We start from the raw sequence: 24,700 nt of genomic DNA, 5'->3' as shown, positions 1-24,700 counted from the left end.
ATATGTAGTTAGGTTTCGGAAAAGATTGTGAAATATGTAGTTAGGTTTAGGAAAAGATCGTAGAATATGTAGTTAAGTTCAAGACAATATCGTGAAATACGTAGTTAAGTTTAGAAAAGTTTGTGAAATAGTTAGGTTTAAGAAAAGATCGTAAAAATATAGTTACTTTTAGGAAAAGATCGTGAAATACGTAGTTAAGTTTAGAAAAAGATCGTGGAATAGTTAGGTTTAAGAAAAGATCGTAAAATATAGTTACGTTTAGGAAAAGATCGTGAAATATGTAGTTAGGTTTAGGAAAAGATCGTGAAATACGTAGTTATATTTAGGAAAAGATCGTAGAATATGTAGTTAATATAGGAAAAGATCGTAAAGTATGTAGTTAAGTTTAAGACAAGATCGTGAAATATGTAGTTACGTTTAGAAAAAGTTTGTGAAATAGTTAGGTTTAAGAAAAGATCGTAAAATATAGTTACATTTAGGAAAAGATCGTGAAATACGTTGTTCAATGTCGTAGAACATTGATAAATATGATATATGACGTTACTGAAGGTGACACACGGACGCTTAGCAGTGGCGAGTACTTTAGTACCCACGCTACCTTCTGCCCAGGGATACGGTCGGTGGGTGTAGTTCGGTAGAAAGAAAATAGTTCCCTCATGAAACTCTTCTCAACGAGGTCTGTGGATTATCGTGAGAGAAACTTCGCTAAGGAGGTTTTAAAATGTTGAAATTAAGATTCAGCTAACTGAGAAAAGGGCTCCTTTCAATTTAATATTGATACAGACTTATTATTCACTATTTGAAACTAAATCTGTTGATGTAATGTGTTCACATTGTTGGAGCCTCATATTTACTTTTTATATCTGATGATTATATATATATGTATATATATATATATATAGATATAGGTTCTAATGTTTTTAACATCTTAGTTTCTATGTTTTCTATCATTTAATAAAACAATAACTTTCTTTAAAATTCCTTCTTTCTTTCTCTTTCTCTCCTCCTCCCTTAGAGGAATGTCACATGTGGCAGATGTTCCTCCCTCTGCTCAGAGATGGGTGAGGGGCCACGAGGGAGGAGGAGCAGCAGGAGGAGGAGGAGCAGCAGGAGGAGCAGCAGGAGGAGGAGGGAGGTGTGTTGCTCTGCTGTAGAGAACCCAGACAGTTACTCCTCTCCAGCTTTAAAGCCTCTCTCTCTCTCTCTCTCCACGCTGCCTTCAGAGGAGGAGGACGCTCTCCAGACCTCCGCTGGCTCATCCTTTTGTTCTCCCAGGACACAAACTCTCCTTTCATGTCTCCTGAGCCCTCGACAGGAAGCTGAGTGTCTGCAGGCCGGACGTCGAGTGGTCTAGAGGTCGTCCGAGGTCAGGCAGCGCGCTCCCTGGGGGCGATGAGGTTGCTGGTGGTCTGGGCGGCGGCCGTCGCCCTGAGCTGCGCCCTGGTCGCCGCTGGAGACGCCGCCGAGGAGAACCGAGTCTCCGGAGGTCGGATCCACGCCGGAGAACCCCGAGGGCCGGCGGGGAGACGGGCCGAGGAGGAGGAGGAGGAGGATGACGGCGTAGTCCGAATGTCGGACGAGCCCGTTGAAGTGGCGGAGGAGGAGGAGGAGAAGAAGAAACCAAAGAAGAAGAAGACACCTGAGGAAATTGAGGCAGGTAAGAAGGAGCCTCCGTGTGAGCGAGGCCGGAGGAGGTTTGAATGTAAACGTTTCTCTTTGACCTTTGACCTTGACGGGGAAAAAGGCTGCAACTGATCTCTGGAGGCAGGAAGACAGTTTTCTGTTATCTCCGGCTCTGACAACCGAGCTCGCCGGAGGCGTCAACCCCCCCAGGTGCACGTTAACCCCCCCAGGTGCACTTCAGACACAACTTGTTTTGGAAAGTTTGAGAACTGAAACTTTGCAGTCGGCGGTCAAGAAGTTTCCTTGGCAGGTTGCCTCGGTTACGGAGAAGAGACGCTGAGAGAGGCAGCCGAGGAGCAGCAGACGTGTTTCCACTTCGCAGGCAGGATTTACGAGCAGCACTTCAGGATCTGCATGTTTTACTTTTCCGCTGCATGAAGTAAAAAACCACAAGGCCTGAGCGGTGGGAGCTCTGAGGCTGATTTGAGTTCCATGAAAAGGGTCGTAATTAAGTAAACTCCAGACCCAAAACAAGCCTTGTTTACGCAGAGGGGGCGTCACCGTCTCAGCTTCCTGCCGTCCATCAAGCTGCAGTGCTGTAATCGTTTGTTGACATGTTGAGAGGTTCACCGCAACGTGAACGCTACGCACAGCGGAGAGGAGATTCATTAAGATCGTTAAAACGTCAAAACTTAATCACGCAGGAAGTATAAAGACATTAAACTCAGGGCGGGTTGATGTCACGGAACGTAATCTTTTACTAAATTTAACTACGCATTTAACGATCTTTTCTTTAACTTAAATACGTATTTCACGATCTTTTCTTGAACTTAAATACATATTTAACGATCTTTTCATAAACCTAACTACATATTTGACCTTATTTTCTTAAATATAACTACATATTTTACGATCTTTTCTTAAACTTAACTACGTAATTCACGATCTTTTCCTCAACCTAACTACATATTTCACGATCATTTCTTAAATGTAACTACGTATCTCACGATCTTTTCCTCAACCTAACTACATATTTCATGATCATTTCTTAAATGTAACTACGTATCTCACGATCTTTTCCTAAACCTAACTACGTATTTCACGATCTTTTCCTCAACCTAACAACGTATTTCACGATCTTGTCTTAAATGTAGCTACGTATCTCACGATCTTTTTCTAAACCTAACTACGTATTCACGATCTTTTCCTCAACCTAACTACGTATTTCACGATCTTTTCCTAAACCTAACAAAATATTTCAGGATCGTTTCTTCAACCGAACTACACATTTTACGATCTTTTCCTCAACCTAACTGCGTATTCCACCATCTTTTCTTAAATTTAACCACGTATTTTAGGATTTTTTACTAAACCTAACTATATATTTTACGATCTTTTCTGAAACTTAACTACGTATAATGTTGCTGAACTTTTGTCGACAAACGCACCAAATGTGTCACTTTTGGTAAAATACCCGAACAGTTTTCGGAGGCTACGTTGACTTATCACATATATTTATATATATTTGTATCTGTCGGTCAGCTGGTTAATAACTTTGGTGCAAATTGAAATATCTCAACAACTTTTCAATGGAAATGCGGTTCTTAAATTAGATTATGACGCTGAAAGACAAATTTGTCATTATTCAGAGTAAAGTTTAACATTATTAATCTCATAAAGTTTAACATTATTAATCTGACATAGAAACTTTTTGTGTCTGAGAAACCAAAAACCATCCTTGAGATCTGGAACTGGACCCGGAGCAGATATTCCATGTCGTCTCATGTTATTTCTGTTGCTCAGTGGCCCCTCCACTTCTCCGGGGGTTGAGTAATGGGTTTGGCAGTGAGGGGGTTGTTGTGTTCAAGGACCAGTGGAACATCGGAAAAAAACCCGTCTGGCTGGAGAACATGAGCCGCCATCGCCTGCGGGTGGAGTAAACAACCCAGAGATCTGCTCTCTGTAATGTTCCATGTAGTTTAAACCAACGACTGAAAGTCTTTAATCAGTCAGCAGACGGTGGAGGAGGTGGAGGAGGAGGCGCCGACGGAGACGACGGACGGTTCTGAGATCTCCTACGACCCTCAAAGTATTTACGTTGTCATCAAATGGCAGATTTAGGAATGAGCGGCAGTGAAGATGTTCTCTCGATAGATACGGTGTTGCTCTGAGAGGAGAAAGGCTCCAGAGTTCTGATTGGACGGCTGAGGTCTCGAACCTCTGAGGACCGCTTACGGTCTTCAAGAGGTCTTTGTAGGACTAAAGGGTTCCAATGAGGAACCTTTTCATCCTTAGAACCCTAAAACCTCACTACCTATTTCCTCAACCTAACTACACATTTTACGATCTTTTCTTAAACTTCACTACGTATTTCACGTTCTTTCTTTTTTACTAAACTTAACTACGTTTTTCACGATCTTTTCCTAACCCTAACTACGTATTTCACTATCTTTCATTTTTACTAAATTTAACTACGTATTTCCCAATCTTTTCTTAAACTTAACTAAATATTTTATGACCTTTTCCAATACTTAACTACATATTCAACCATCTTTTCCAATACTTAACTACGTTTTTCACGATCTTTTCCTAAATGTAACTACATCATTTACGATCCTTTCTTAAACTTAACAACGTATTTCACGATCTTTCTTTTTTACTAAATTTAACTACGTATTTCACGATCTTTCTTTTTTACTAAACTTAACTACGTATTTTACGATCTTTTCCTAAACGTAACTACATATTTCACATTCTTTCTTTTTTACTAAACTTAACTACGTATTTCACCATCGTTTCCTAAACGTAACTTCGTATTTTACGATCTTTTCTGAAATGTAACTTCATAATTTACGATCTTTTCTTAAACTTCACTACGTATTTCACGTTCTTTCTTTTTTACTAAACTTAACTACGTTTTTCACGATCTTTTCCTAACCCTAACTATGTATTTCACTATCTTTCATTTTTACTAAATTTAACTACGTATTTCCCAATCTTTTCTTAAACTTAACTAAATATTTTATGACCTTTTCCAATACTTAACTACATATTCAACCATCTTTTCCAATACTTAACTACGTTTTTCACGATCTTTTCCTAAATGTAACTACATCATTTACGATCCTTTCTTAAACTTAACAACGTATTTCACGATCTTTCTTTTTTACTAAATTTAACTACGTATTTCACGATCTTTCTTTTTTACTAAACTTAACTACGTATTTTACGATCTTTTCCTAAACGTAACTACATATTTCACATTCTTTCTTTTTTACTAAACTTAACTACGTATTTCACCATCGTTTCCTAAACGTAACTTCGTATTTTACGATCTTTTCTGAAATGTAACTTCATAATTTACGATCTTTTCTTAAACTTAACTACGTATTTCACGATCTTTCTTTTTTAATAAACTTAACTACGTATTTCACGATCTTTCTTTTTTACTCAATTTAACTTCGTATTTCACCATCGTTTGCTATACTTAACTACGTATTTCACGATCTTTCTTTTTTACTAAACTTAACTTCGTATTTTACGATCCTTTCCTAAACATAACTACATATTTCACAATCTTTCTTTTTTACTAAACTTAACTACGTATTTCACCATCGTTTCCTAAACGTAACTACGTATTTTACGATCTTTTCCTGAACGTAACTACGTAGCCTGGTGGATAACCGAGAGTTTCTCGTCTTCTGACTCGTCTCCTGAAGCCAAAGCAAAGAAAGCGGCGGAGAAGGAAGCGAAAGCGAAGAAGCAGAAAGGCCCCAAACCCACCAGGAGGCCCAAAGCCCCGAAGCCCACCAGGAAGCCCAAAGCCCCGAAGCCCACCAAGAAGCCCAAAGGGCCCAAAGCCACCAGGAAGCCACAGGCGACCACCGTGGCGACGATGGCGCCGCTGCCCGCCACCGCTCCTCCTCCTCTGGACGAGGAAGAGGAGCGGCTGCTGGTCGAACTGGCCTGGGCCTCGCGTACGTACTGTCGCCATTACTCATCACGAACATCCTCCAGATTGGTTTTTAACTGTTGAAGTTTGATCCTCACAGCCATTCGACCCGAGACCGGACCTGGACTGGAGGAGCCCGTCGAGACCGGACCTGGACTGGAGGAGCCCGTCGAGACCGGACCTGGACTGGAGGAGCCCGTCGAGCCGGACCTGGGTGAGACTGTCACGGGTCACCAAACTGGGTTTTTAGAGCTCGCTCACAGAATATCAAAATAAAGTCGAAGGTCGAACAAAGAAGAAGATTTGGTTGATGCAGATTGTTTTTCCTCTGTGTCGACGATGCACCTCGTTATATTATGATTATAATAATGTTTTGATAATTAGTTTATGTGCCGTGTTCCTCACAGATCTGATGCGTGGTCGATATAACAAAGCTGTGACCACCGAGGCCATCGACTACATCCCAGGTACTCCGGTGTTTGTATAATATGGATTATAAAAGTTAGAATTGCAAATATGCGAAACAGATGTTTGGGTTTAAAGAGAGATAAATAATGTTATGTACTGAATTAAAAAATATTGTGTTGTAGATGGGGCTTTTTTACAAAATAAATGTTATACACATTTTTTTAACAAATTAAAAAATTTATTTATTAAAATACATTTTTTCAAATAATATTTTTAATTTTTCAAATCTTTTTACAAAATAAAATTAAATAAATACAAATTCAAATAAAAAATACAAATAATATTAATAATTTTCATTAAATGAAAATGTAATTAATTACATTAATTACATTAAATTAAATAAGTAATAATAAATAAGTAATCATCTTGTATTTTGTATTTTGTAACATAACACATCGTGTTGTCTTTTCCTAGTTTTGAAGTCATTTTAATCAAAGTCACGACCAGAACGTCGCATTGTTTCTCTCCATAATAAAGAAAAGTCTGATCACCTGTTTGTGTTTCAGAAGAGACGACCTCCGTCCCCTTCGTCGTCCCGTGGTATGAAGAGTATGCGACACGCCGACTGTATGCGTCGATCATCACGATAACTTATCAATACTCCGATCAATAACCAGACCGGTATTGATCTGTTGAGATGATCCTTCTGATTCTCTTCTCAGTGGCCACCAAGAAGCAAGAGGAGGAGGAGGAGACGGCTCGGAAGGAAAAGGCAGAAAAAGGTAAAGAACATCTTGTGGATTCATCCGCCGCTGAAAGTAGTCCCTAACAAACGACCTCTTGTTAGAACTACAGCGAGCGGCTGGTTCAGCAGATTGATGGATAAATAAATGAAATGAATAAAACTACATATTTGTGTTTTTAAACATTCACATCTTCAGTGAAAGAAATAGTTTTTTAAAATTGAGATCACTTATGAGTCAAATATGACGTGACCTCTGACCCACACCGACGTGACCTCTGACCCAGACCAACGTGACCTCTGACCCACACCGACGTGACCTCTGACCCAGACCGACGTGACCTCTGACCCACACCGACGTGATCTCTGACCCACACCGACGTGACCTCTGACCCAGACCGACGTGACCTCTGACCCACACCGACGTGACCTCTGACCCAGACCGACGTGACCTCTGACCCAGACCGACGTGACCTCTGACCCACACCAGTGACCTCTGACCCACACCGACGTGACCTCTGACCCAGACCGACGTGACCTCTGACCCACAGCGTGACCTCTGACCCAGACCGACGTGACCTCTGACCCAGACCGGCGTGACCTCTGACCCAGACCGACGTGACCTCTGACCCACACCGACGCGACCTCTGACCCAGACCGACGTGACCTCTGACCCACAGACGTGACCTCTGACCCAGACCGACGTGACCTCTGACCCACAGCGTGACCTCTGACCCAGACCCACCGGACTCTGACCCACACCGGCGTGATCTCTGACCCACAGCGTGACCTCTGATCCACACCGGCGTGACCTCTGACCCACACGGCGTGACCTCTGACCCACACCGACGTGACCTCCTCTGACCCACCGTGACCTCCCAGCCCAGACCGACGTGACCTCTGACCCACACCGACGTGACCTCTGGCCCAGACCGGCGTGACCTCTGACCCACACCGACGTGACCTCTGTCCCACACCGACCTCTGACCCGGCGTGACCTCACCGACGTGACCTCTGACCCACACCGACGTGACCTCTGACCCAGACCGACGTGACCTCTGACCACACCGACGTGACCTCTGCCCAGACCGGCGTGACCTCTGACCCAGACGGACCTCTGACCCAGCGTGACCTCTGACCCAGACCGACGTGACCTCTGACCCAGACCGACGTGACCTCTCACCCACACCCACGTGACCTCTGACCCACACGTGACCTCTGACCCAGACGACCTCTGCCCACACCGACGTGACCTCTGCCCACACCGCGTGACCTCTGACCCACACGTGACCTCTGACCCAGACCGAGCGTGACCTCTGACCCACACCGACGTGACCTCTGACCCAGACCGACGTGACCTGACCCACACCGACGTGACCTCTGACCCACACCGACGTGACCTCTGACCCACACCGACGTGACCTCTGACCCACACCGACGTGACCTCTGACCCACACCGACGTGACCTCTGACCCAGACCGACGTGACCTCTGACCCACACCGACGTGACCTCTGACCCAGACCCACGTGACCTCTGACCCACACCGACGTGACCTCTGACCCAGACCGACGTGACCTCTGACCCAGACCGACGTGACCTCTGACCCACACCGACGTGACCTCTGACCCACACCGACGTGACCTCTGACCCAGACCGACGTGACCTCTGACCCACACCGACGTGACCTCTGACCCAGACCGACGTGACCTCTGACCCCACCGGCGTGACCTCTGACCCACACCGACGTGACCTCTGACCCAGACCGCGTGACCTCTGACCCACACCGACGTGACCTCTGACCCACCGCGTGACCTCTGACCCACCGACGTGACCTCTGACCCAGACCGACTTGACCTCTGATCCACACCGACGTGACCTCTGACCCACACCGACCCACACCGACGTGACCTCTGATCCACACCGACGTGACCTCTGACCCACACCGACGTGACCTCTGACCCACACCGACGTGACCTCTGACCCACACCGACGTGACCTCTGACCCACACCGACGTGACCTCTGACCCAGACCGACGTGACCTCTGACCCACACCGACGTGACCTCTGACCCAGACCGATCTGACCCACACCGACGTGACCTCTGACCCAGACCGGCGTGACCTCTGACCCACACCGACGTGACCTCTGACCCAGACCGACGTGACCTCTGATCCACACCGACGTGACCTCTGACCCCACCGGCGTGACCTCTGACCCCAGACGTGACCTCTGACCCAGACCGACGTGACCTCTGACCCACACCGACGTGACCTCTGACCCACACCGACGTGACCTCTGACCCAGACCGACGTGACCTCTGACCCACACGACGTGACCTCTGACCCAGACCGACGTGACCTCTGACCCCACCGACGCGTGACCTCTGACCCACACCGACGTGACCTCTGACCCACACCGACGTGACCTCTGACCCAGACCGACGTGACCTCTGACCCACACCGACGTGACCTCTGACCCAGACCGACGTGACCTCTGTCCAGACCGTGACCTCTGACCCACACCGACGTGACCTCTGACCCAGACCGACGTGACCTCTGACCCACACCGACGTGACCTCTGACCCAGACCGACGTGACCTCTGACCCACACCGACGTGACCTCTGACCCACACCGACGTGACCTCTGACCCAGACCGACGTGACCTCTGACCCCACCGACGTGACCTCTGACCCACACCGACGTGACCTCTGACCCAGACCGACGTGACCTCTGACCCACACCGACGTGACCTCTGACCCAGACCGACGTGACCTCTGACCCACACCGGCGTGACCTCTGACCCACACCACGCGTGACCTCTGACCCAGACCGACGTGACCTCTGACCCACACCGGCGTGACCTCTGACCCACACCGACGTGACCTCTGACCCACACCGACGTGACCTCTGACCCACCGCGTGACCTCTGCCCAGACCGGCGTGACCTCAGCCCTGACCTCTGACCCACCGACGTGACCTCTGACCCAGACCGACGTGACCTCTGACCCACACCGACGTGACCTCTGACCCAGACCGACGTGACCTCTGACCCACACCGACGTGACCTCTGACCCACACCGACGTGACCTCTGACCCACACCGACGTGACCTCTGACCCACACCGACGTGACCTCTGACCCAGACCGACGTGACCTCTGACCCACACCGGCGTGACCTCTGGCCCACACCGGCGTGTCCTCTGACCCACACCGACGTGACCTCTGACCACACCCCGTGACCTCAGCCCAGACCGACGTGACCTCTGACCCACACCGACGCGTGACCTCTGACCCACACCGACGTGACCTCTGACCCACCCAGCGTGACCTCTGAGCCCAGACCGTGACCTCTGACCCACACCGACGTGACCTCTGACCCACACCGGCGTGACCTCTGACCACACCGACGTGACCTCTGACCCACACCGGCGTGACCTCTGACCCAGACCGACGTGACCTCTGACCCACACCGACGTGACCTCTGACCCACACCGACGTGACCTCTGACCCACACCGAGCCCAGACCGGCGTGACCTCTGACCCACACCGACGTGACCTCTGACCCAGACCTCTGCGTGACCTCTGACCCACACCGACGTGACCTCTGACCCAGACCGACGTGACCTCTGACCCAGACCGGCGTGACCTGACCCACACCGACGTGACCTCTGACCCACACCGACGTGACCTCTGACCCACACCAGCGACGTGACCTCTGACCCAGACCGACGTGACCTCTGACCACACCGACGTGACCTCTGACCCAGACCGACGTGACCTCTGACCCACACCGACGTGACCTCTGACCCACGACGTGACCTCTGACCCAACCGACGTGACCTCGCCCAGACCGACGTGACCTCTGGCCCACACCGCCGTGTCCTCTGACCCACAGCGTCGTGACCTCTGACCCACACTGCCGTGACCTCTGACCCAGACCGACGTGGCCTCTGACCCACACCGCGTGACCTCTGACCCACACCGCGTGACCTCTGACCCACACCGACGTGACCTCTGACCCACACCGACGTGACCTCTGACCCACACCGACGTGACCTCTGACCCACACCGACGTGACCTCTGACCCACACCGACGTGACCTCTGACCCAGACCGACGTGACCTCTGACCCAGACCGACGTGACCTCTGACCCAGACCTACGTGACCTCTGACCCACACCTACGTGACCTCTGACCCACACCGACGTGACCTCTGACCCAGACCAGCGTGACCTCTGACCCACACCGACGTGACCTCTCTCCCAGACCCACGTGACCTCTGCCCACACCGACGTGACCTCTGACCCAGACCGACGTGACCTCTGACCCACACCGGCGTGACCTCTGACCCACACACGTGACCTCTGACCCACACCACGTGACCTCTGACCCAGACCGACGTGACCTCTGACCCACACCGAGGTGACCTCTGACCCACACCGACGTGACCTCTGACCCACACGTGACCTCTGACCCACGTGACCTCTGACCCACACCGACGTGACCTCTGACCCAGACCGACGTGACCTCTGACCCACACCGACGACCTCTGACCCAGACCGACGTGACCTCTGACCCACACCGACGTGACCTCTGACCCACACCGACGTGACCTCTGACCCACACCGACGTGACCTCTGACCGGCGTGACCTCTGACCTCAGCGTGACCTCTGACCCACACCGACGTGTCCTCTGACCCACACCGACGTGACCTCTGACCCACACCGACGTGACCTCTGACCCAGACCGACGTGACCTCTGATCCACACCGACGTGACCTCTGACCCAGACCACGTGACCTCTGACCCAGACCGACGTGACCTCTGACCCAGACCGACGTGACCTCTGACCCAGACCGACGTGACCTCTGACCCACACCGACGTGACCTCTGACCCACACCGACGTGACCTCTGATCCACACCGACGTGACCTCTGACCCACACCGACGTGACCTCTGACCCAGACCGACGTGACCTCTGACCCACACCGACGTGACCTCTGACCCAGACCGACGTGACCTCTGACCCACACCGACGTGACCTCTGACCCACACCGACGTGACCTCTGATCCACACCGACGTGACCTCTGACCCACACTGACGTGACCTCTGACCCACACCGACGTGACCTCTGAGGTTTCTAACACATGTTCTGTTTTCTATCAAACCTCCGAGAAGCCGGCTGAGGAAGAGTTGGGAGGAAGAGGAAGAGGAGCGACTGAAGCAGATCATCGTCCCTGTTGAACTCAAGAGTACGAGGAGCACTCATATATAAACATATATAAACAGAAATATAAACATACATAAACAGAAATATAAACATGTATAAACATGTGTAAACATATATATAAGATACAGAAACATCAGATGTACTTTACTTCTCGTGAAGTATTTCCACGACAAGGTCTGAATACTTCTTCTTATTAAACATGTGACAGCTGTTGAGTGTCCCCCAGACTGTCCTCCTCTGGGCCTGGAGTCCCACCGCTGGAGGACGACCAGCTGCTGGCTTCCTCCCAGTCTCACCACGGGTTCATGGCCCGAGGGGCCGCTCAACATGCAGGTAGAGGCCGGACCGGGTCTGGACCCTCGTCAGGAGGTTCTGGACCCTGGTCTGGAGGTTCTGATGGTTCTGTTCACGTGTTTTGACGGCGGTGTTTCTTGTTTCTTGGCGTGCAGGGCTCCGCTAACGACGATGACGGCGGCGCCTGGTGCGCCGAGTGTCGGAGGAGCGTAACCACTGGTTCGAGGTGGACGCCCGCGAGAGGTGGAGTTCACGGGGTCATCACGCAGGGACGGAACTCAGTGAACCTGTGAGGCTCCAGAGAACGCTTCTATGGAGATGGAGACACACAGAAGTGTTGGGTTTTAAAATCAAAATTATGAGATGGGAAAAGATTTGTTCTCATATTTTAGTCTTTTCAATCATCTTCAAAGTCTAAAAGTCATAATTGTAACCTTCAATTATCAAACCTAAGTATTGTGGCCAGTAGGGGGCAGCGTGACAACCGGAAACACAACACGGACATCACACATAACCGCCTTCAGTCAGTTGAACATACACATCCAGACGCGTCACGGAGACGCAATGGTTCAAGACAGCTCTGAGAGTTATTCGCTCTTCTCGAGTGTCATTTAAATTAATAATTATTAACTCATTGTCACCGTGAAACGACTTGAAGCCCGGCTGCTTCATCTGGTCTCCGTGAGGAGCCTCCATGGATCCAACAGGATACACATCCTGAACACATCATCTCACTCTTCCGGTAAGCTCTGGTTGCTCAGCAGCGAGCATGACTTCTTCTTCTCTCCCTCCCGCTCCCTCTTGCTCAGTGTGTCTCATGTATAGTTATCCCCCTGCCTCCCTTCATGATAACGATACATGCAACAAGTGTAGTTTATTTGCTAGGTTGGAGGCAGGTCTAAGTGGGTTAGATGCACGGCTCCGCGCTATCGAAGCTCAGACAGCTATGCTAGTTAGCCCGCCCGCTCCCGTAGTCGGCGCGGAGCTACAGTCAGCTGCTAGCTGTTCCCCGGCGGTAACCGTGCAGCCGGGTGGTTGGGTAACTGTTCCAGGAGTAGTAAGTCTACACAGAAGCCCGCTGTGCACCAACCACTTCACGTTTCCAACCAGTTTTCCCTGCTCAGCGACACGCTGAGGAACACACCCTGGTTATCGGGAGCTCTATAGTCAGGAACGTGACGTTAGCGAAGCCGCGGACCAGAGTGGTGTGCCTCCCGGGGGCCAGAGCGGGCGACGTGGAGTCTTGTTTGAAGCTGCTGGCTAAGGATAAGCGGAGATACAGTCAGATTGTAATACACGCCGGTGGTAATGACGCCCGAGCCCGCCGGAAGTCACTAAAATTAATGTGGAATCGGTGTGCTTATGCCAAGACGTTGTCGGACACCGTAATTTTCTCTGGCCCTCCCCAAATTTGCAGACAGACGAATTGTATAGCCGAATGTCGTCTTTCAACCGCTGGCTGTCGAGGTGGTGCCCAGCGAATAATGTGGGCTACGTAGACAACTGGAAGACTTTCTGGGGAAAGCCTGATGAGGAGAGACGGCATCCATCCCACGCTGGACGGAGCGCGTCTCATTTCTGCGAATATGACCAAGTTGATCACCGGACTTAATCCATGACAACCCAGGGTTCAGATCAGGAACCGGGAGCAGAGTTGTAGTTTAACACCCTTCTCTGCTCTTCCATTCGAGCAGTTACCCACCCATGACTCTAGAGTAGAGACTGTGTCTGTCCCACGGCCACTTCAATTAAATAAATCAAAAGTAAGCAGAAGAGGAGTCGTACACAATAACCTTATACAAGTTAACACCATTATTTCAGCAGTGCAACAAAACAGGTCTATTAAATGTGGTCTCCTAAATATTCGATCTCTGTCATCTAAAGCTGTGTTACTAAATGATTTAATATCAGATAATCACATTGATTTATGTTGCCTAACTGAAACCTGGCTGAGCCATGAAGAATATGTCTGCCTGAATGAATCGACTCCTCCAAGTCATATTAATACTCACATTCCTCGAGGCACCGGTCGAGGAGGTGGAGTAGCAGCCATCTTTGAATCGAGCCTATTAATTAATCCTCAACCAAAATTACACTACACCTCATTTGAAAGCCTTGTTCTTAGTCTTTCACATCCAACCTGGAAAACACTACAGCCAATTCGATTTGTGATTCTGTACCGCCACCAGGTCCATATTCAGAGTTTATATCTGAATTCTCAGAATTTATATCAAGTTTGGTTCTTAAAACCGATAAAGTTATTATTGTTGGAGATTTTAATATCCATGTGGATGTTGATAATGATTGCCTTAGTGCTGCATTCATCTCCTTGTTGGACTCGATTGGCTTCTGTCAGAGAGTACAGAAACCCACTCACAGCTTTGGCCACACGCTTGATCTTGTTCTTACTTATGGCGTTGACATTGAGCATTTGAACGTCTTCCCACAGAATCCTCTTCTGTCAGACCACAACCTCATAACTTTTGAATTTATACTACCGGAGTGTACTCCGTTAGTCAATAGTTTCTACACCAGATGTCTAACTGACAGTGCTGTAGCTAAATTTAAAGAAGCGATTCCTTCTGTATTTGATTCGATACCACGTCTCAATATAACAGAGGACTCCTGGTCTAACTTTAGTCCGTCCCAGATTGATCATCTTGTTGACAGTGCCACAGGCTCTCTGAGAATGACACTGGATTCGATAGCCCCTCTGAAGAAGAAGACAGTGAGGAAGAGGAGGTTTGCTCCCTGGTATAACCCTCAGACCCGCAAACTGAAGCAAACGTCACGAAAGCTTGAACGCATATGGCGTTCAACTAATCTCGAAGAATCCCGCTTAGTTTGGCGAGATAGTCTTAAAACATATAAGAAGGCCCTCCGTAGAGCCAGAGCAGCCTATTACTCATCAGTAATAGAGAAATAAAACAACCCCAGGTTTCTCTTCAGCACTGTAGCCAGGCTGACAGAGAGTCACAGCTCTGTGGAGCCGAGCATTCCTATAAACCTCAGTGGTAATGACTTTATGAACTTCTTTAATGAAAAGATTTTAACTATTAGGGACAAGATTAATAATCTCTTGCCCTTAACCAGTGCCAATCTGTCCTCAAGTGGAATGGCCTTGGAAACCGCTGTATGCCCTGGTGTATAATTGAGGGCTTTTCTCCCATCAACCGTGACCAATTATCTTCAACGGTTTCTACTTCGAACACGTCTACCTGTCTCTTGGACCCCATCCCGACGAGGCTGCTGAAAGACGTTTGCCTTTAATTGGCTCTCTATTAGATATTATCAATGTGTCTCTGCTAACAGGCCACGTACCACACTCCTTCAAAGTGGCTGTTATTAAACCTCTCCTGAAGAAGCCCACTCTGGATCCAGAGGTGTTGGCTAACTACAGACCGATCTCTAACCTCCCCTTCCTCTCCAAGATCCTTGAGAAAGTGGTCGCAAATCAGTTGTGCGACTTTCTACATCATAATAGTTTATTTGAGAAATTTCAATCTGGATTTAGAAAACACCACAGCACCGAGACGGCACTGGTGAAAATTACAAATGACCTCTTAATGGCAGCAGATAAAGGACTCCTCTGTCCTGGTCTTGTTAGACCTTAGTGCTGCATTCGACACCATTGACCATGACATCCTGTTACAGAGACTGGAGCAGTCGATTGGCATTTCAGGCACGGCACTAATTTGGTTTAAATCCTATTTATCAGATCGATCTCAGTTTGTATTTGTAAACGATGACGCCTCGATAACCACCAACGTTAATCACGGAGTTCCACAAGGTTCTGTGCTTGGACCAATTTTATTTACCTTATACATGCTTCCTTTGGGCAATATTATCAGGAAACACTCCATAAACTTTCATTGTTATGCAGATGATACTCAACTATATTTATCGATAAAACCAGAGGAGAGCAACCAACTCGGTAAAATTCAAGCATGTCTTAAAGACATAAAAACATGGATGACCTGCAACTTCTTGATGTTAAACTCAGACAAAACCGAAGTAATTTTAATCGGCCCTGAGCACCTCAGAGATCAATTATCTGGTGATGTGGATTCTGGAGACGGCATTGCCCTAGCATCCAACAACACTGTAAAGAATCTTGGCGTTATCTTTCATCGGGACTTGTCCTTTAACTCCCACGTAAAGCAAATCTCAAGGACTGCATTCTTTCATCTACGTAATATTTCAAAAATCAGGCACATCTTGTCTCAAAAAGATGCAGAAAAATTGGTTCACGCGTTCGTTACTTCGAGACTGGATTACTGCAACTCCTTATTATCAGGCTGCTCTATAAGTCTCTTAGGTCCCTCCAGTTGATCCAGAATGCTGCAGCTCGTGTTCTCACTAAAACTAAGAATAGAGATCACATCACTCCTGCACTAGCTGCTCTGCACTGGCTCCCAGTAAAATCAAGAATCACTTTTAAAATTCTTCTCTTAACCTACAAAGCCTTGATTGGTGATGCTCCATCATATCTTAAGGAGCTTGTAGTACCATATTGCCCCACTAGAGAGCTACGCTCACTAAATGCGGAACTACTTGTAGTTCCTAGAGTCTTAAAAAGTAGAATGGGAGCCAGAGCCTTTAGTTATCAAGCTCCTCTTCTATGGAACCAGCTTCCAATTTCAGTCCGGGAGGCAGACACAGTCACCTCGTTTAAGAGTAGACTTAAGACCTTCCTCTTTGACAGAGCTTATAGTTAGGGCTGAATCAGGTTCACCTGGTCCAGCCCCTTGATATGCTGCTATAGGCTTATAGCTGCTGGGGGACGTATAGGATGCACTGAGTACCTATCTCCTCTTTTTTCTCCTTAAGGATGAATTTTCATCTCTCAATCACACGTTACTAACTCTGCTTTCTCCCCGGAGTCCTTGTGACTTCACGTCTCATGGGGTCATCGGACCCTATGAGACGATATAGATCCTATCTGCTGATGGATCATCGAGGTCTGGGTCGTGGAATTCCTGCTCCTGACTACGCCACTGTCCTGTTGAGACTCCGCCCACTGTTGAGACTCCGCCCACTCCTCCTCTCTACCGCCATCTGCCTGATGGATCGTGGAGGTCTCCATCGTGGAATATGGCTACTATGAACTATTCATACACTCTGTCACATTCATTGAATGTATTTAAACTCTAAATCTGTCCTTCTGGTCACATTACATCTATTGCATCTGTCCATCCTGGAGAGGGATCCTCCTCTGTTGCTCTCCTGCAGGTTTCTTCCCTTTTTTTCCCCCTGAAGGGTTATTTGGGAGTTTTTCCTGGTCCGATGTGAGGTTTTGGGGCAGGGATGTCTATGTGTACAGATTGTAAAGCACTCCGAGACAAATTTGTAATTTGTGAAATTGGGCTATACAAATAAACTGAATTGAATTGAATTGTTCTCCTTCAGTTTGCTCCGTGTTGGGTCTCCTCCTCTCTTTATTCTCTCCGTTCAGCAGCTGGTCTCTAACCGAGTCGGCTGTTCGATGCCGAGTGGGAAGTACACAGCGGGTTCACCGAGATGAAATAAGATGAGATGGAAATAAATAAAAATTAATTAATTAAACATTTAAAAAAAAGAGACATCGAAAACAATAAAGAAATGGAATGATGTCCTAATAGTGAGTAGTGACTCCTCTCTTCTCCCCAGAGAGGATTTCGTGTCCTCGTACTTCGTGGCCTTCAGCAACGACAGCCAAGACTGGACGACCCTCCACGACGGCTACGCCGAATGGGTGAGAGAATAATCAACAACCACCGTCACCTCACACCGGCGCTAACAGCTCATGGCCCGTCGATGGGGAACTGACGCTCCGCGGTCGGTCTCCTCCTGCAGCTGTTCTACGGGAACGTGGACAAGGACACGCCGGTGTTGGGCCAGTTCTCGGCGCCCGTGGTGGCGCGGTACATCCGCATCCTGCCGCAGAGCTGGAACGGCAGCCTGTGCCTCCGGGCCGAGGTCCTGGCCTGCCAGCTGCCCAGTGAGTCCGCACCCACAGAGTTTCCATTCCTTACAGGAACATGTCCTCCTCCACCGGGGGAACCACTTCCTGCCAAGAGTCCATTTCACGACATGAACTTCCTGACCGCCGGCGTCACGTAGCAGACTTCCATCATCTCCACTCGGTTACTCCAGCCACTTTCCAAAGGTGGAACACAACCCAGCACATTCACCAGAACACTGCACAGAACAACGTTTTACTTTACATTTACATTCCCTGATACTTTCTACTTCATCTCGGAGGCAAACGGTTTGCATGGCAGTCCAAATATCTGAAAACGTTACTTTTAGCATATTTAGCCGCTTCACACCAGAAACAACCGTAACCGCGCGCTGCTTCTTTCAGGCAGCTACCGCAGCGAGAATGAAGTCACGCCGCTGGACGACCTGGACTTCCGGCACCACAACTACAAAGAGATGAGACAGGTGTGACCACCGAGTGGGCGGAGCCGCCGTGACCGATTGGGGGCGTCACGAAGCCTCCAGTTCGGCGGTTAGGATCGCCACCATCTTGTTTTTCGTTTGTCTTGCAGATGATGAAGCTGATAAACGAAGAGTGTCCCAACATCACCAGGATCTACAACGTCGGGAAGAGCTCCCAGGGCCTGAAGATGTACGCCATGGAGATCTCCGACAACCCCGGGGATCACGAGACGGGTACGAGACGGCTACAGAACCGACCGGCCGCCGGCCCGCATGCGTGATGTCGGCTTTCTTCTTGTTCCCGCCAGGTGAGCCTGAATTCCGGTACACGGCCGGTCTCCACGGCAACGAGGCGCTGGGTCGAGAGCTCCTCCTCCTGCTGATGCAGTTTCTGTGCAAGGAGTACAAAGACGACAACCCCAGAGTGCGCCGCCTGGTGGACAGAGTGAGAATACACCTGGTCCCTTCGCTCAACCCCGACGCCTACGAGCTGGCCTACGAGACGGTACGACCGGGAGCTCGTCCGCTAGCGCCGCTGCAATACTCTCCATAACCACCAGAGGGCGTACAGACGAACGGCACTGCATCTGGAACATCCTGATGTGGTCCTCCCTCTTGTCCTGCAGGGCTCGGAGATGGGGAACTGGGCTCTGGGCCACTGGACCGAAGAAGGTTACGACATCTTCCAGAACTTCCCGGACCTCAACAGCATCCTGTGGGGGGCCGAGGACAGAGGCTGGGTCCCTCGCATCGTGCCCAACCATCACATCCCCCTCGCGGAAAACTTCCTCAATGGCTCCGTGAGGAGAACTTTATACAACAGATGAAACCAGAGACCACGGGAACTACCGAACGCCTCGGAGCCGCTGGTGGTTCACAGGATCTTCTGATCCGACGTCAAACTTCTCTCTTGCTTCCTGCTTCCTCAGATCGGCACGGAGACGAAGTCCATCATCTCCTGGATGGAGCGCACCCCCTTCGTGCTGGGAGCCAACTTGCAAGGAGGAGAAAGACTGGTGGCGTACCCCTTTGACATGCAGCGCCCGGCGATCTCCGTAAGCCTAGAACCGAATCAAGCGTAGAGGCGATCCAATCGGCCAGACGGTAACCATAAAATCTCTTCTGACAAGTCAACCGACAGTCGGCGCTGGAGAGGCTCCGGCGACATGAGCGAGGAGGCGTGGGCTCGCCTCCAGCGGCAGAACGAGGGGTCTCAGAGGGAGACGGAGGACGACGCCATGTTCCGGTGGTTGGCCATGGTGTACGCACACAGCCACCTGACCATGACGGAGACCTACCGCGGCTCGTGCCACGGGGACGACGTCACCGCGGGCCAGGGCATCACCAACAGGGCCGGCTGGGATCCGGTGGTGGGCAGTAAGTGTGGAAGCGAAGGAGGGACGTAGGAATGAAGATACCTGGATAAGAAGAAGAATAAGAATATACACTTTTATTAATCCCCAAGGGGAAATTAGTTCTCTGCATTTAACCCATCCTTAGTTATTAAGGAGCAGTGGGCTGCGGTGAAGCGCCCGGGAAGCAACTGGGGGTTCAGTGCCTTGCTCAAGGACACTTCGACTTGCAACTAATGGGGAGAGCGGGGATCGAACCCACAACCCTGCGGTTGCAGGACAGCCCTCTTACCCCACTGAGCTAAAGCCGCCCCGAACTAGAACTAGAAGGACGGTGATTGGACTCCACCAGGTGTGACGGAGCTCTTCCTGTCGCTCCCCCACAGGTATGAACGACTTCAGCTACCTGCACACCAACTGCTTCGAGCTGTCCGTCTTCTTGGGATGCGACAAGTTCCCCCACGAGAGTGAACTTCCTCTCGAGTGGGAGAACAACCGCGAGTCTCTGCTGTCCTTCATCGAACAGGTGAGAGCTGCATTCTCTCTCCTGACCACCAGGGGGCGACTCCTCTGGTTGTATAGAAGTCTATGCTTCATGTGTTAAAGCTGCATTCTCTCTCCTGACCACCAGGGGGCGACTCCTCTAGTTGTATAGAAGTCTACTGTAGCACTTATTCAGATGACTGTGGGTGGAACTGAAACTCTGTTTCTGGTGCAGGTCCATCGGGGGATAAAAGGTGTGGTGCGAGACGTGGAGGGAACGCCGCTGGCTAACGCCACCATATCCGTGGAGGGAATACGGCACGACGTCAAAACCGGTACGTCGGTTCACACCGAGAGATTCTTTCTATTTCACAACGATTACTTCTTTTGGGGGTCCGGGATTTCATCTCCGAACCCTTTCCCCGAACTCTCCAGCCGCAGGCGGGGATTACTGGCGGCTGCTGAACCCCGGAGAGTTCCGGGTCACCGCCAAAGCCGACGGCTACACGCCTCAGACCCGCCTGTGCATGGTGGGCTACGACTCCGGCGCCACCGGCTGCAGCTTCACCTTGGCCCGGTCCAACTGGGACCGCATCAAGCAGATCATGGCGCTCCACGGCCAGAGGCCCATCCGGCTGGTCCCCAAAGCCAGCGCCCCGAAGACGACGGCGGCCAGCGGCACGCCGGCCACCACCGTGGACAGCCACGCCGCCGCTCAGCGGGCGGAGCGGCTCCGGAGGCTCCGGATCGTGCGTCTACGCCGGCTGCGTCAGCAGAAACTAAGAGCCGGTCTGAGCACCACTCCGACCACCACAACCACAACAACAGCAGCAGCAGCAACGACAGCCCCCACGGAAATACCCGAGACCGAGAGAACCACTTCCTGGTACGACTCGTGGTTCCCGGTGGACGGCTGGGTGACGGAGAACCCGTTCGACAGCGTGGACTTCGACTTGGTTCCCACGCAGGACGACGCCTTCGAGTACACGATTGACTGACCGCTATAGAGGCCTTCAGGGTCCACAGGAAACACCGGCTTCACTATTTAGACCTGTTTCTACTCGGTGGGTTCACCACGTTCACAGGAACCACGTTCTGGTTTGTTGCCGTTATGAAACGACTTTAAGGGAGCAGGCGAGCCGTGAGCCTCCTGCATCACACCTTTACCTGTAGAGTCTCCACGGCTTCACGGAGCCGCCGGCCTCAGTTAGACTGAGTCAATGTACTGCCCAATGCATCCATTAAAAATAAGTGTTTTTTCTAAAATGAACTTTGTCTGTGGATTATTTGGCTTTAAAGAGAAAATTTATGAAAAATGAAAATGAGAGAAAAAAAGTACAAATTATTTTGCCAACTTCAGCACCACGAACAATAAAGCTTTGTTTAGTAAAGCTGCATTCTCTCTCCTGACCACCAGGGGGAGACTTCTCTGGTTGTATAGAAGTCTATGCTTCATGTGTTGAAGCTGCATTCTCTCTCCTGACCACCAGGGGGCGACTCCTCTGGTTGTATAGAAGTCTATGCTTCATGTGTTAAAGCTGCATTCTCTCTCCTGACCACCAGGGAGCGACTCCTCTGGTTGTATAGAAGTCTATGCTGCATGTGTTAAAGCTGCATTCTCTCCTGACCACCAGGGGGCGACTCCTCTGGTTGTATAGAAGTCTATGCTGCATGTGTTAAAGCTTCATTCTCTCTCCTGACCACCAGGGGGCGACTCCTCTGGTTGTATAGAAGTCTATGCTTCATGTGTTAAAGCTGCAACTACAACACAAATAAAACTGCGTTTGGAGAATAATTCACTTTATTGAAAACATTTCATCGTGGGCTCGTCAGACGTAAGAATACAGATACTGTACGTTTAGGATTGGCGTCTTCGGACTCGACTCTTCCTGCATTCGGCCTCTGGTTCTCAAAAGGTTCAAGAGTTCAGAGTCCCTCCGGAACTCAGTTCAGGTTCCAGGACCGGGTGCCGGTTCCGGGGCTCTGCAGCTACGACGGGCCCGCTTTGCCTCTCGGGTTCCTCGCTGCGCTGTACCTGAAGCTCCTCAGAGGGTTCTTCCCCGGGATGTTCTTCTGTAGAAGGGGGAACCGAACCCTTCGTTAGGACTGACAGGCTCAAACATTCAGGTTTTAATACTTCAGACTTTGTTCCCTGAAGCAGACGAGACGCGTTACATAAGAGGATAATTATTAATACTCCAATATTTTCTCAATTATTTAAGGAAAACGGTTCGCAGATTTTTTAAATACATATATTTTATACATTACATATTTGTATATATATATTAAAAATATCTATATTTTAAATAAAACATATATAAATCTATATAATATATAAAATACATATAGATTAAAATAATATCTATATAAATATGTAATATATAAAATATATGCATTAAAAAAAATGTGCCAAAAAAAGATCTATATATAAAAATATATCTATATAATATATATTAAGAAATCTATATTTATAAGATCTATATTGTATATATTATTTTATTTTAAATCTATGTATAATTTAAATATAATATATAGATTATATATATATAATTAAATTTATGTGCACAACCAAAAGATATTCAGAAAAAAAATTAAGCAGAGTTATAATAAAATTCTCTTCATTATATTAAAATTGTTTTAATGTTTTATGTTTTTTCTGCGTAATTCAGAAACTACTTAAAGACCTGTGAACTCTCGTGGGGCCTTCAAGGACCCTTTCCAGTGTAGTTTTCCTCACCTTGAAGCTGCTCTTCACGACTCCCTCCGGCTGCGTCTTGAGCTTCTTCCTCCTCCTCCGATTGGACAGCGGGTTCACGACGCCCTTCAGCGTCTCCGGGACTGAAGGAGACGAGTTAGGAGAAGAGTTAGGGGACGAGTTAGAGGACACGAGTGAGGGGAGGAGGTGTACTCCATGAGGAGGTGTACTCCAGGAGGAGGTGTCCTCCATGAGGAGGTGTACTCCATGAGGAGGTGTACTCCAGGAGGAGGTGTCCTCCATGAGGTGTACTCCATGAGGAGGTGTCCTCCAGGAGGAGGTGTACTTCATGAGGAGGTGTCCTCCAGGAGGAGGTGTACTTCATGAGGAGGTGTACTTCATGAGGAGGTGTACTCCATGAGGAGGTGTACTCCATGAGGAGGTGTACTCCAGGAGGAGGTGTACTCCAGGAGGAGGTGTACTCCAGGAGGAGGTGTACTCCAGGAGGAGGTGTCCTCCATGAGGAGGTGTACTCCATGAGGAGGTGTCCTCCAGGAGGAGGTGTACTCCATGAGGAGGTGTCCTCCAGGAGGAGGTGTACTCCAGGAGGAGGTGTCCTCCAGGAGGAGGTGTCCTCCAGGAGGAGGTGTCCTCCATGAGGAGGTGTACTCCATGAGGAGGTGTCCTCCATGAGGAGGTGTACTCCATGAGGAGGTGTACTCCATGAGGAGGTGTACTCCATGAGGAGGTGTCCTCCAGGAGGAGGTGTACTTCATAAGGAGGTGTACTTCATGAGGAGGTGTCCTCCAGGAGGAGGTGTACTTCATGAGGAGGTGTACTTCATGAGGAGGTGTACTTCATGAGGTGTACTCCAGGAGGAGGTGTACTCCATGAGGAGGTGTACTCCATGAGGAGGTGTCCTCCAGGAGGAGGTGTACTCCAGGAGGAGGTGTACTCCAGGAGGAGGTGTACTCCATGAGGAGGTGTACTCCATGAGGAGGTGTCCTCCATGAGGAGGTGTCCTCCAGGAGGAGGTGTACTCCAGGAGGAGGTGTACTCCATGAGGAGGTGTACTCCATGAGGAGGTGTCCTCCAGGAGGAGGTGTACTCCATGAGGAGGTGTACTCCATGAGGAGGTGTACTCCATGAGGAGGTGTACTCCATGAGGAGGTGTCCTCCATGAGGAGGTGTACTCCATGAGGAGGTGTACTCCATGAGGAGGTGTCCTCCAGGAGGAGGTGTACTCCAGGAGGAGGTGTCCTCCATGAGGAGGTGTACTCCATGAGGAGGTGTACTCCATGAGGAGGTGTACTCCAGGAGGAGGTGTCCTCCATGAGGTGTACTCCATGAGGAGGTGTACTTCATGAGGAGGTGTACTTCATGAGGAGGTGTCCTCCAGGAGGAGGTGTCCTTCATGAGGAGGTGTACTTCATGAGGAGGTGTACTTCATGAGGAGGTGTACTTCATGAGGTGTACTCCAGGAGGAGGTGTACTCCAT

The 24,700-nt window shown here is 49.4% G+C and overlaps 2 protein-coding genes across 2 annotated transcripts in view; one reads left to right on the top strand and one right to left on the bottom strand.

Annotated features, from left to right (window-relative positions):
- Nucleotides 1-1,192: 1,192 nt before the first annotated feature.
- Nucleotides 1,193-21,777, top strand: aebp1a (AE binding protein 1a). Its single transcript, XM_056431929.1, is given in 24 exon segments — nt 1,193-1,657; nt 5,343-5,600; nt 5,676-5,789; nt 5,983-6,042; nt 6,550-6,610; nt 6,706-6,765; nt 11,904-11,977; nt 12,182-12,211; nt 12,214-12,265; nt 12,267-12,288; nt 12,405-12,446; nt 12,449-12,492; nt 12,494-12,538; nt 17,899-17,983; nt 18,085-18,229; nt 18,596-18,675; nt 18,783-18,906; nt 18,981-19,177; nt 19,299-19,472; nt 19,602-19,727; nt 19,803-20,049; nt 20,411-20,550; nt 20,743-20,842; nt 20,943-21,777. Coding segments are annotated over 24 exon segments (3,108 nt in total). The 5' UTR covers nt 1,193-1,392; the 3' UTR covers nt 21,506-21,777.
- A 513-nt stretch (nt 21,778-22,290) lies between these two features.
- The window catches only part of ddx56 (DEAD (Asp-Glu-Ala-Asp) box helicase 56), a 29,229-nt gene continuing 26,819 nt past the window's right edge, over nt 22,291-24,700 (bottom strand). The window contains exons 13-14 of the mRNA XM_056431829.1: nt 23,245-23,345; nt 22,291-22,580 (exon numbers count right to left, since the gene is read on the bottom strand). Of these exons, the coding sequence (XP_056287804.1) occupies nt 22,497-22,580; nt 23,245-23,345 (185 nt within the window). The 3' untranslated portion in view covers nt 22,291-22,496. The remainder of the gene's footprint in view (nt 22,581-23,244; nt 23,346-24,700) is intronic.

This window comes from Pseudoliparis swirei, chromosome 15 (genome assembly GCF_029220125.1).
Source record: "Pseudoliparis swirei isolate HS2019 ecotype Mariana Trench chromosome 15, NWPU_hadal_v1, whole genome shotgun sequence".
NCBI lineage: Eukaryota > Metazoa > Chordata > Actinopteri > Perciformes > Liparidae > Pseudoliparis > Pseudoliparis swirei.
Note: the sequence above shows the minus strand (reverse complement) of the source record. Positions and strands in the feature narration are given on the sequence as shown.